General features: G+C 47.0%; 1 protein-coding gene across 1 annotated transcript in view; it reads right to left on the reverse strand.

Moving 5' to 3' along the window:
• The window catches only part of LOC138471997 (tumor necrosis factor receptor superfamily member 8-like), a 321,803-nt gene that overhangs the window by 105,649 nt on the left and 202,202 nt on the right, over positions 1 to 13,952 (reverse strand). Inside the window, exon 9 of the mRNA XM_069609903.1 lies at positions 4,730 to 5,021. Within this exon, the coding sequence (XP_069466004.1) occupies positions 4,730 to 5,021 (292 nt within the window). The remainder of the gene's footprint in view (positions 1 to 4,729; positions 5,022 to 13,952) is intronic.

The raw sequence follows: 13,952 nt of genomic DNA on the forward strand, positions 1-13,952 counted from the left end.
CTGCCCTGGATCTGCCACACAGCCTTATGATGATCCATGCCGGCTTTATTATACATCCAGCCCCAACCTTGAGGTTGAGCAATCACCAGATTTTACTCTTTGCCTTCTTCGTGGTATAACCTTACCCCCAAACAGTACCCCTTCGAAGCCGTCTGAGGTGGCAGACAGGCATTGCATAATTCGTTTGAATTCCCTAATACAAAAAAATAACAAATATGAAACAAGAAGTCTCATTACATGATCAAGAGTGATGACAGGACTGTGAATGTGAAGTGGCACTATCAGGGGCACAGGGATAAACAGGCACATGGATGGCGCGGTTATGCCATCACACTAGACGGTTGGCTCTCAAGGGGCAGAATGCCTGATGTCCTACTTGTACAAACACACACACAACACACAAACACACACCCACACACACAGAGCTGGAGATGAATCCTCTAACTTGTCACCAAACGTATAGTTGGGTGACATTTTACCCATACCAACCAACTTGTAATGAGCCCCAATGCCTTCTTCACAGCTGACCAACCGTGACCAAGCGCAAAACCACAAAGCCAACTGGCCCAACCCACAACCCGCCCTGTCCCAATTCACACACAAGAAAATATAAACATATCGAACCACTACCATTAGGACATACGTAAACAAGCTCTGCATGTACACCCACAAATACATCCAAGCAGATTAAAAAATACAAACACATATATAAGCAAACCATTTCACATGAACAGGCCTTCGCGCAGGCACATAAGCAAGCCTATTCAGACACTGACAAATATAGAACGCATACACAGACGCCTAATGACAACCAAGCTTTGGACAGACATACACAGACATGTGCACAGAGAGGCACACACTCACACAAACACTATCTCAACAACTACACACATAAATACCTGGATATTCTCTGTTAGCTAAGTTGTTGGATGTGGAACCACCATATATATGTACTAATACCGTCAACTCTACAGGACCACACAGTGTGATCCTGGGACCCTTGTTTGATCTGTGGCTTGGTTGACTCATAAATCAAGACTTGAGGCACTTAGAAACAGACCAACCTTGTGTTAAGCCATCTACAAACTGAACAACATGTACTCACTGACACCCCAAGCAGACATGCACACAATCAAACCAAAATATATATATATATACAGGCAGGAAGCTACAAACCAACAATCTGGCACAGTGCACCCATACTTCCCCAAACATATGCATTATTATTATTATTGTTATTATTACTATTATTATTATTATTATTGTTGTTGTATTTGAGCGTGGATCTAGTTTTAGGAAGCAACTGAGCACTTTGCAAGTCATAGAGAGAAGTACACAGTGAGGGAAGCAGAGATACAAGGCAACTAAGGGAGAAAACAGGGGTAAACCGATTGCCCAGCCTCAGGTTAGGTGGGGAGTGTGTGTTTGTGTGTGTGTGTGTGTGTTGGTGTGTGTGTGGACCTAGGTGTTAGGGATGAACAATTCCTTGAAGCTCTTTCCCGAAATGTAGAAGTGAAGGTGCAAGTCTCGTGTTGATGGGGAGGAGGTTCCAGATTTTGGAGACATAGCCAGAGAACACATGTATTCTGGATCTTTCGCTCCTGCAGAGGTGGAGCTCAAGTCTGTACATGTCCCTACTTCTGGTGGATCGTAGGCCTCGGGAGCTGTTGAGCCTGTCAGCGAGGTATTGTGGGGACTTGAGGGTGATCACCTTGTAGATGATGCAGCAGGATTTGAAGGTGATAGGCACACAAGCACATGGGTACTTACAAAGAGTCACACATTTAAGAAACCTTCCATAGGTCAAAGGGAAGCATATACAGAGAGACAAAAGGCATCTGTCAGGCACATAGCCCTACACTTAAACAGAATTGTTCACATAGATGCACGCTTTGACACAGCTGCCCCCCACCACCTGGCCGAACACATCGCTACCATTACCTCGCAAACATTGCCATTATTGATTGAGAGGGTTTATGAATAAGGTGGCAGTGCATATCATGGAGGAGGAGTCCGGCTGGATGTGGTCTGTGCTGTGAAAACACTGGGCGCTGGCAAGACAGCTTCAGAGCACACACGGACTGTGGGAAGGCTGGAGAAGGAGTCGCGTGGTTCTACTGTAATACATTCCCCACCAATGTTCATGAATGCGACAGCGTGCTTTATTTTGGCAGGATTTAATTCATATGTGATTCGTAACAATATCACTGCCTCGGGATCAGAAAAGAAAGAAAAGTGAGAAAAAGCAAGTGGGGGGTGTATTGAGAGGTTGTGAAGAGGCAAGGAGTGAAGAGTTCGAGAGGGAGAGTGCAGTGAGATGCAGTCAATGAGGTGGGGCGGGGGTGCAAGACCAATAATAGATGTGTAGACAAGATAGTGGTAGAAGTGTACAGAAAAAAGTAGTGGAACTGTGGTCTCGGCAGAGGAGAAGGTAGGTGGAAGCACAGTGCAACATGTGACAAGGTGTTTGCGGGCGGGGCATTGCAATAGTCTAGGTGACTACTAAGGCCCCTATTGCAACTTTACACTTGCACAGGGACATGAATGGACAAACCCTCTCTATAGAATGGTGAATATGGTCATAAAAAGTAGAGGAATGGTAAACAGAAAAAAATTAAAGTAGTGGAACACCGCTCCCGACCGTTCCCGCTCACTTCGATCAATGAGACAAGTAGCAGGAATTTAAAGAGAGAGCTTTTAAAGAGAGAGACATCCTGCGTGGTGACAGTAGGTAGAGGAGGAGGAGGCACTGGGAAGGTGAAAAGAGTGTATTTAGCAAAGTTCAGGACATTGTTGAGGGCAACAAAAGAGTAGAGGTGTGGATCAAGAGGTAGGCTTGCAAAGTATTCAATTTTTCTGAGCACAAGAGAAGGGATATCTGTTTTAGTTTAGGGGAGCGTCAGATGTGGGCAGTTTCTTCTAATGTTTAGGATTTCAATCTGGCTATGGTGGCAGTGGCTATGATGCATTGGGAGATCCTAAGGTTACTGTCAAAGAGAACACCAGGTTTGTGATCCATGATTTGGGGGAGAGGAGGTCAGGTGGAACACCGGCAGGAGAGTGGGGTTGGCCTTGAAAGCTGGGAGATAGATGGCCTCCATCTTTGAGGAATTCAGCATGAGCAGCATAGAGCCTTCCAGTGGTGGATATGGGATATGCGCAGAGCCTTCCAGTGGTGTATATGAGATATGCATAGAGCCTTCAGTGGTGGATATGGGATATGCAGTTGAGCAGCGTAGAGCCTTCCAGTGGTGGACATGGGATATTCAGTTGATTAAGAGCTCAGAGATTGCAGGGGTGAAGGAGGGGACGGAGAAAAAGATCTCAAGATCATTAACAAAGGAGTGATAGTTGAAACCAAAAGAGGAAATGAGTTTACAAAAGGAGGAGATACATAGCATGAAGAGAGGCTTGCCTAGGACTGATACTTTGGGAATGCCCATGGAGAGTGGTGTTGGTGTGGAGGCTTCTGAAGTCCCATGAATTGGAGGAGGACCCGTTAGAGAGGAAGGATGACACCCAGTGAAATATGAGGTCCTTGAAGTGAGGAAAAGAGTTTGAAGGAGGGAGGGATGATCCACAGTGTTGAGTGCAGTGGAAAGGTCTAGATGGATGAGAAAGGACCAGAGATGAGCATGACGGGCAGTGGCAAAATAATTGGTGATATGGATGAGAGAAGTCTCAGTGGAGTGCATGTACCAAAATAAGAAATGGAGGGGGTCAAGAAGTGAGTACACTCTGAGATGATTGATTCTGAGGTCAGCACTGGGAGAGAGACAGGTGTGTAGAATATAGGGTTGTTGAGGGCAGTACTTGATTTTGTTAGGAGGGGTATGACCGTGGTTGCTTTTAAACAGGCTGTGAAGATACCATTTGAGAGAAGCTAAATAAGGTGGCAGGTGCAAGTTACTTAACATTTTGTGGTGCAAAGGGGTCCATGGGCATGCAGCATGGGTTGGCAGGCCAAGGATAGGTAGAGAGTGATGAGGGGATGAGGGGATGAGGGGAAGACGGGAAGTGGGAATAATGATGGAGGGGTTGGAGAGACAGAAGTGTGTACTTGGTGCCCTGTGTTTCAGTGATTTGAGTTGGGAAGTAGAAGGCAAATTCATCTGCAGAGAGTGGAGGAAACAGAGTAGTTACTGTAGATTATGAGCAATTTCTGACATTAAAAAAGCAGGAGAAACGTCATTGTGCAAAACAGTTATGTTTCAATATAGCTTGCTATGGTTTCTGTTTACTGTTTGGTTGTTGTTACTGTTCTTGCAGGCACAGTTACGCAGGCCTTGGAACGTATACCAACATTTCAGTTCAGCAGGGGGAGCTGCTAACACAAAGCAATGTGGGCCCCACTGTGAGTGTTGTGGTAAAAGTAAAAACATGATGTTTCCAACTCATGCTATACTGGAAATGCAACGTAATTATGTGTTAGGATCACAAGCTGTACATCAAAAGTACTGCAAGGGGTTATTTAAATATCACATGATGTTATCGTTAGCACCATACTCAGGACGAGGCCCACAATTGTGTCAGTTAAGTAAAGCCACAGCTGGTTCATCCGATGCATGCTACAACCACAGGCTTGACATCTGGAAGACATATTTTGAACACTGTGTAATCCGTGGACATCTTTGACACCTGGCATCTATTATGGGAAGGTTTTCTGCTTTTTTCTAGATCTTAAAACAACCAAAGGTGCTCAAATGAAGCACCAGATCTCTGTACTCACCAATCCGGTTATTGGTGTGATCCTTCCCTCTCATCTCCTCGTGACCTGCACCATTGTTCTCAATATCTTGGAGTACAGCATCAATCCCGATCCCTTCATGGTCACCATCTTTCACGATCCCTTCATGTACGCCAATGTTCTGGATCTCATCTGTCTCAAGCAGCTCCAAACAGGACTGTGCTTCGTGGCTCCCTGTGAAACTGTCAGTTTCACTCATGATGCAGCCGCTCCCCTGCCATATGATGTCAGGTGCATAGTGATCTTCCGCCAGCTTCTGCAGACAGCGCCTCCTCTATCAAGCAGAAAAAAACATGAGAATGACTTGGGTGGAGCAACAGAGGCTAGAGGTGCTCCAGAAAGAGCTGTTCAAACATACCAAGGGGAGGATCATTGCCCACCCAGGAGGATAGCTCAGCGGCAGCGTGCTCGACTTGGAAACAAGACCACACGGAGCAACACAGGTTCCATCCCTGGGTCCGCCCTTAGAAACCTCTGGGTATTAAGCGCGTTATAAATAACCTATCATATCACCTGGAGGACAGCAGGTCGCTGGAGGAGGAAGGGGGGGCAATGGGTACAAGAATACACACGGTTCTCTCGTGGAGGCATAGCATGTGCCCATGGGGCCTGTCCTGCAATGTACTCCAAAGCAACCACATGCCGAAAAATACAAGAGGGTGCAACTAGTCCAATTAAAATGATATGATATGATCAATTTAGCTGAGAAGTGCTGGTAGAACCCCACAAAAACTATTAATTCTTCAGATATGTGATAGGGTTGGAGGGACTTCTGCTTCTCTTTCAAAGTTGTAACAATGGTTTGATGGGGAGTGCAGATCAGATAAGGCCCATCTTTTGAAAGCACTCAAAAATAGTGTAGAAAAAAGTTCAGGAAATGTTGCAAGTTTAAGATCTGCCTACAAGCTCCTTCTGATTCTGAAAAAGAAAGAATATGTGAGAAGTATTTGGCTGGTGCTGGAGTTAGCAGCGAGGGGAAAGAAACAGTGAAATGTGTTGGTACTTAGCCAAGCCTATTATAAAGCCACATTAGGAGTCAACATCGCATAACATTGACCCAGGCGAATGGTACAGCCACTTCTGCTCTGTGTAGAGGACATTCCCCTGCACCTAGTGGAAACAGGCAAGGGAATCTGCATTGCCTGGCAAGGTATTTTGTGACCCTGTCCTGCATCCTTTGTTAAGTGTGACAGGATCATAGTGCGCTTCTGGTGCCCACCTGCATTTCTATCTCTCAAACAGGGAAAACATTGTTTTTTTTTTCTTTTTTCTCCTGTTTCACAATAACAGCCCCCATTTCAGGACCTGTCACTGTAAAATGTGCTCTCAGCAACCAAATGCTTGCTGGGATCCAATCATACATTAGTATCGAGGGGCGCACTCACAACACTAATATTAGCAAGGGGGCTCGACAGAGCATCTTTGTGCTGCTGTCCAGCCGCGCTGAAATGCGCAGAATGAAATCCTTTGAGAATAAGATGACCTGCGCATTTCTGCAACAAACGCAAATGAAAAAAGTGCATCTTTTGTTCATTTGCGCTCATTTTTGAGAATTTGCTATTTTATGATTATTAAGAGTTGCATCTTTTGGGCAATCTTCTTTTCACCTAACAATGGACTTGGCTTGGGAAAGAGACAATTAGGTTCAGCAATAAATAAAATGATGATAAGATTTGCTTGGAACTGCCAGAGGAGTTCATTCATGAGGGCCTATGTGTGGAGTTGAGTCTATTTCAATGTGAAGCCAGCGGTAGAACGGAGACATCAACTACCTACAGAACAAACACCATTTGACTTCAAACTCCGATGGTCTATCCGCAGATGTGATTAAAGCCGTTTTCTCTAAGACCAAGGACACACACATGTCCCCCTCTAGATATTTTGGCCTACAAATCCCATCAGCCCCAGCCATTTTAGTGAATGACGAGTGATCATGGGAGTTGGTTGGCAAAACATCTGCAGGGTGACATGATGGTATAGGCCATACAGGCAGTTCCCAGGGGATGGTTGTGGAGTACTTTCATCCTGGTATGTAAAAATGATGGCAGGTATGTTTTTTTGGGTGGTTCACCTCCACTTCATGCAATTGTTCTGACTACACTCTTTGATACGAGGCTTCTTAGTAGGAGGTTGTCAATGCCCTGAAGGCTAATGGGCAGATGGTATGTCTGTGAGTGACTTTGACAACAGCGTTACCAGAATGCCAGCATTTTTTTAAACAGCAGCTTGGAAGATAAGGTGCCATGGCCAAACCCAGCTTTCCCCAGCCTTAGAATAAAATTACAATTGGGTCGTGCTTCCTGGAGGCCACAGGGCCACCCAGCCTTTAGTATTTTTATTATCTTCATTGTTGGTGATGTGAATAGAATTACTAGTTTTATTATGCTTTACCTTGGATGCAACTTTATTCTTACATTTGTTGATTTGTCTTTTGGAATGAGAATTTGTTTATGTTCTGCGAAAGGCTCATGGAGTGTGAATAAAATCAAATTAATTTCATGCGCTTAAAATGTGTTGACCAATGATTTTGTGAACTCTACATTTCGGCACATTATCTCCATCATCAAAGTGTTCTGGCATATGTTTTATTCTTTGAAGTCACATAATCATACTAAAGTCATAGCAGATGCTGCTACATTAAGGGTAAATCAGCCCTCCTATCGAAGTGTTGGTGCTGCCCCAATTACAGATATAGCAGTGCTTCCTAAGAAGTGTGACCACTGTGCCATTTACAGAATATTGGACCGGCTGAGATTTAAACACATATCAGCCAGTTGTGAAATAGAGGCGGACTCTCAAACGAATAGGAGAGGTTGTTCAGTAGTGCCAACTTTATCGCAATATAACCATATGAGCCCTGTTAAGAATTGATATTACTAGCCAACTAAAAAAATATACAAAAGTCCTGTTGTGTAGTGCAGGTGCCACCCCATTATACCACAAATCCCCATTAACAATATGGTAAATCGGATGAAATGTTCCAGTATTGTGACATTAAAAGTGTACTGCAGCGGCGATGCTGATTAAGTGGCGTCCAGTCCTGTTTAATATATGGCAGTCCTCTAGAGAAAAGGGGTCACTGCCCCAATTAGTGCTGGCTTTAGAGAGCAGTTAAGGCTAGCAACAGCCAAGTAGCTCAAGTTGGTAGGCCAGAGCACAGCAGGAGGGCCGTTATTAGCTGTTCCGGCACTCTGAACCCAACAATATCAACATTAGCACCCTGGCAAACATCCGAAGTGCTGAGGACTTTTGTTACAAAATAAATAGTTGACATAGACCCCTAAGCAATTACTTGTCTTAAAGGAAGAAACTACAAAGAAAATAAACATTATGGAAATGTCGAAGGGAGCTCTTCAATAAGTTCCTCTGGGCATTGCATGGCTAGCCCAGAGCTCAGAGTGTAGTGCAACAGAAGGTGAGAGGGTTGTGATCAGTTGGGCGGTAAGGCCGGCATGGTGATGCACAGTGCTTTAAGTGTAGGGCAGTTCGAGGTAGACAAGCAGTATAGGTGGGGTGCATTGGGGCGCCCTCTCCTTTTGCAGCCACTGTTTAAGAAACAAAAGGAGAGGGCACGCCCGTACCCTCTTCTTTCGTTTCTTTCTGGGAGGTGACAAATCCCTCAGGCAGCCTTTTAACTCAACAGAGCCATGTTGTTAAAGGGTGGCAGGCAAATCATAGGCCTCTGCTTTTTTCTAATCAGAAACAATCAGAGGCTGCGACCTGCAGGCTGCCCTTTAACCATGTGGCTCTTTTGAGCTAAAGGGTTGCCTGTGATGGTTGGCGCCTCTAGGGCTAGTCAGGGGAAATCGGCAGAAGACTGCCAGGTAAATGCCCAGGCTATCCCCAGCCCACTTAAATCCTTGGCAATGTGTGCATCAGAGGTTTTATGGTGGGAGGTGGTGAGGGATGGCCAAGTGCTGGAAGCGAGGCCCATACAAGCAGGGTGCATCTGCGTGGATAGTAGCTTACTGAGAATGTGGGCCATTCTTAGCAGTGCCAACCTGCATTGTGGGCAACCATATTGGCTGCTGAGAATAGCCAGGGTATTAATGCTGTAAACCTCCGGTACTGTTTAAATAAAAGTTGCCCACATTTATGAAAAGTGGCAGTACACGCCCATTGAAAACAAAGCAGTTTGGCTGAGAAAGTTCTGTTGTTGACCCATTAGAAGTGTAAGTGCTCTGCTGAGAAGTGCTGGTACGTTTTCACTAGTAGATCTGCTAAAAAACAAAGTACTCTTCCTTTAAAAGTACAGCAATCCTGTTGGAACATGTGGGTACTGCTCTTTTAATAGTGCAGGAGCCCTCCTAAATAGCATCAAGAACCCATAAAGTGTATACTAGTCTTAATCAGAAGTGCTGGTGATGTCCCATTAAATGCATCACACAATTACTGAAAAGTGTGTGTACTGCATTATGAAATGTATAGCAAGTCTGATGATCACTTCTGATACTGTCTCATTGAAAGTAAATCAGTCCTTTTGAGAAGCCTTGTTTCTGTCACAAAGCAGCATACAGTCAGGGCTAGTACTGTCCCTAGAAATATATACCAGTCCTGCTCAGAACTACTGGTCCTACTCATTGTAGACCAACGTGTCAATCTGACCTCAGTACTGATGCATGTCTTGCACATGTAGGATGCAATAAGGACAGGGCTGCCAGACAACTATTGTCTGACAGCAGCCCAAGAGCCTAATATATTTATTTTAAGTATAACTTTATTTCGGCCATGAGGCCATAAAAGTACATCCTAACGCATACAAATTAATAAAACAATGAAGGTGCAAAAGAAACAGTTATTAAGGTACGAGGTCCCACCCCCCGCCCCTTTGAACAACGGTCTCAGAGCCCAACTAACTTTTCTTCGACTCAGCCAGGAATACAGGTTCAATTGTTCTGGTGGGGTTATCCAAGATCCTTTTCCCCAATGGCACTGCATTGGTGCCAGAAAGCACAGGAAAGTATGATCTAGTTTCAAGAAGGCGGACATTCCTGTGCATATGGTTGGGTCTAACTTTGATCTCGCTATTTTGCGGGTTAAGTGCTTCTCTGGTTTCTAAGTGGTCAGGACAAGCTTGGGGACCTTGTTCAAGAATACTACCCCTGGCTGTCATGCCACTCACCCGACGGTCTGGCCCTTCCGCTCCCGTCCGATCGGCTCCCTCTTGGCGGATTTATTCTCGCTTCCGCACTTGGGGTTCGGCTCCCCGGGGTATTCCGGGAATCCGGAGTTATGTTCCACTGCGCATGCGCGGTCGCTCGTGTCCTCGCGCCCGCGCATGCACAGTATATTGGGCACTCGGAGCGACGAGAGCTTGCTTCTCAAGCCTCGTTCTGGGCCCGCCAGCACCTGGGAACGAGGCGGCTTGCGGTCCAAGCCTCTCAGGTGCTGGCGGCCCTATAAGATGAGCCAAGACTAAATTCAATCGCGTCTCTACGCGGTTTTGTTTTTGACCGTGTCTTCGCTCCGTTCATCTGCCCGTTGGTTCCCTGTTCTGTATTGGGCTCCCTGGCCTTCCTGCTCCTCCTTGTCCTTCTGTCTGTTGCCACTTACCAGTCTGCTCCCCCCTGGTTCCCTCCTATTCCCTGGCCTTTGCCTTCTACCAGTCTGCTCCCACCTGGTTCCCTTCAGTTCCCCTGGCCATTACCATTACCTGCTAGTCCCTTTCAGGTCCCTACCTGTCCTTTTGACCACTATCTACTTGATTCTCTCTGGGTCCTTCTGCGCTCCTGTTTGCCTGCCTCTCCCTTGGTGCTTGACTTCATCAGCCTCCTTGCCTGCCTGGAAATTCAGCCTCTCCTTGCCTGCCTGGAAATTCAGCATCCGCTTGCCTGCCTGGTAATTCATCCGCCGTGGACAAGATCCGCCAGCTACCTGATATATCATCTACTGCTGCGGAAGGACAGACCACTCTCTGCTCCCCCTGCCAGTGCTTGCACTGTCCTCACGTCACGAAAATCAGGGGTGAGCACACCGTGACGTTGGGAGTCGGTTCACCCTCCGCCCAGTTGTTAAGTTTGGGTTGAGGTCTGGACTGGATACCCGCGTTACACTTGCTTCGGAGAAGAACAGACAGTCTGGCTGCCAACCCAAGACCTTCGGCAAGACAAACAGGTACTCATCGATCTTGTGATATCCACTTTAACACTGGCAAACGAACCCTGCACCCCTTGCTGTTTGCCATGCCCTGCCCATATTGTGATCCACGGGCCCTGGGGTTGGTACCGTGTGGGGTGTAGTTACATGCCACAGAACCTTTCTTGCTAACTAGTTTGTCAGACACTGGTTTGGCACTAGAAATACCATCTACCCGCTGACTAGATATTGGTGAGGGGCGTTGTGCTACATGAGACAATGGCCTAGGGGTGGAGGCGGAGGGCCCTGGAGGGATTTTTGCCTGGCGCGCCTTAATCATCTGTGCACTGTTACTACCCGTACTCTCTATAGGTTCACTACCGGGTCCAAACCCCACCAAATCGGTACTAGTCATGTTTATAATGTTATGGGGATCTATCATCGCCGGTTATTTTGGAGCCCCAGGACATCATCCGGTCTAGCATGTGGCTCCCCTGTCCCCCCGCCCTCTTCCATAAGCATCTAGGAGAGCCAAAGGTAGCCTCAGAACAAGGCTACATATACACCCACTAGCCATAGGTGCCTCCTTTACAGTAGGATTTACAGCCGAATATGGGATATGCACAGCGGCTATACCGGGAAGGGGGGTGGGGGGGTAACTGAACCGGTCTCTGTGTGCTTGACTAGCCCCTTCATATTTACATTAGTGTCCATAGGGAGGTGACTTGCAGTATTAACAACACACTAGGCCTCATTATAAGGTTGCCGGTCCGGTAACAACGGTACCGGTAAGCTTGCTGGTACCATTGTTACTGGACCGGCAAACTACGAGGTCTGCTCTCAGGTGCCTTTTCGCCCTTCAGGTCTGACCTGGCAGGCGGAACGGCACCCGCGAGTAGACCATGTCGGATGCACCGGCACCATTTATGAATGGTGCCGGTGCATCCGGCCTCCCCATTCCCATTGAGCCCTATGGTGCTCAATGGGAATGGGGAGCATTTTTTTCCGGCGCCCGGGAATGAGCAATTACCAGGTCCGGCAGGGCTGTAATGCACCGGTAATTGCCAATTCCGGAAACCGGGAAAAAAATGACTCTGGCGGCAGCCGTGCCAGTTTTACCGGCACGGCTACCGCCAGAGTCATAATGAGGCCCACTAGTTAACTACAGGACCCATATTGCCCGTATTTTCCCCATTCTCCACATATTCCGTAAAAGTCATGCGTCTGTCTGGGGCCAGGGGCAGCAACAGCATTTTGAGTTCCGGTTCTGGTTCGGGTAGCCGGTCCTGCATGATTGGGGTCACATCATCTCTGGCATCTCCCCCTAGGGTATTTCCTGGCTAGTAGCCCCTCCTCCTGTAACCAGTTTTGGGGCACACTATTTCACGATTCGATGCTGTGCAGTCCCTGATTAATGTGCTCATCTTTGCCCACACCAGGTGTAATACAGGGGATGTCAGGTATGTCCATCATCGGGAGAATCAGGGAGTTCTAAGCTAATGGCCGGGAGCTTGTGCAGAAGCAAGGCTTCCTGAAATGAGGCCGTCGGGATGGCAGTTGGGTTAATGGCACGGTCACTCCCTGCACCCCCAGACCCGCCTGCGCATTAATTGTCCAACATAGCAGATTCAGAACTACCCTTCGGGTTTACCGCAAAACAGATGGCAAACTTGCTGAAATGGATCACGGTGGGAGCAAGGGTAAAACAACAAATAAATAAAAAAATAGATGCTGCCCCGTTCACCAAACTTAATTGAAGGATTTCCAATAACAAGTTTCAATAACGGGTTGATAGGGCTCCAACGTACTTGCAATCCACATGGGCCAACGGATGTTGCCGGACAAGTCTCCCTACCAGTATCAGTGCGCCTGTCCAACGGGTCAGGGCATTCAGTGCTGCAGCCTGCCCCACTTGCTGTCCGGCAAAGAGGTGACATGTAAAGCAGCTTCGGCCGCATGAGATGCTGGGGTGGGCTCCACTTCTGCCTCCCAGGGAACAGCCTGCCCCATGTGCCGCACCTCAGGAATGTGAAAGGAACACCTTAACCCCAAACACTACTTGTCACAGGTTTCAGGCAGGACCAAATTGCTGATCCCACTCCAGCCTGGTGCACAAGAAGGGACAGGTGAGATAAATGGAGTGGCTCAGTTCTGAGTGACTCCCCACCAGGTCTGGATTCCCCTCACCATGCCGTGTTTGTGTTTGCATGACTGTGTGCACCAATACCTGGGGCAGTGACTGTCACAGGGCAGTGAATACGTTATGTGTGTGCATGTGTGGCAGGGGTGTTCATGTGTGGGTGTGGGTGCATGTGTGTGCATGGGTGTGTCTGTGTTTGAATGTATGCGCCTGCTGTGTGAATATTTTCAGGAGCCCATAGGAAAGGTTTGGGGAACATATGATAGTTGAAAGGGGGATGTGCACGTGGCATGAGCCAATCTTCTGGTGCAATGTAAAGGTGGCATGGGGCAATTTTCTGGAGTCAATTTGAAAGTAATATTGTGCAATACCTTATAGGCAATGTGAACGTGCTATAAGGCAATGCTGAAGTGGCATGGAACAATGTGACAATTGCATGTGCTGTCCTGAATAAAGTGAACTTGAGACAAAACATGTTCCGGTGCAATATAAAAGTGGCACTGGGCAATGTGAAAATGTCATGGCAGATGTGACAGTGGCATTGGCAATGGTCTGGTACAATTGACATGGGGCATCGTTCTAGGAGCTATGTGAAAGTGGTATTGGACTACATTTTGGGGCAATGTAAAAGTGGGAAAGGAGAGTTTTCTGGGCAAGCATGGCTGTGCCACCCAGAAATGCTCTGGGGCAATGTAAACGTGGTATGGGGCAATGTTCTGCGGGAAATGTAACTACCACGGCAATGTCCTAAAGTGGAGAAAAGTAGAACAGAACTATTGAAACTGGCATACTATTTTCTGGAGGCAATGTGAACCTAGTATGGTTGTTTTCTGTGGCCATTGTGAAGATGACAAGCATGCCCCTGTGCTTAAAGTGTGCAGCTAAAATTGGCATGATAATGATCTGGAAGGTATAGCAATCTGAGATTCCTATTTCGGGAACGTAAATTAACATGACGATGTGCCTGGATGAGATACTACTGGCATGCCA

This window comes from Ambystoma mexicanum, chromosome 8 (genome assembly GCF_040938575.1).
Source record: "Ambystoma mexicanum isolate Mex_15411 chromosome 8, UKY_AmexF1_1, whole genome shotgun sequence".
Classification (NCBI taxonomy): Eukaryota; Metazoa; Chordata; class Amphibia; order Caudata; family Ambystomatidae; genus Ambystoma; species Ambystoma mexicanum.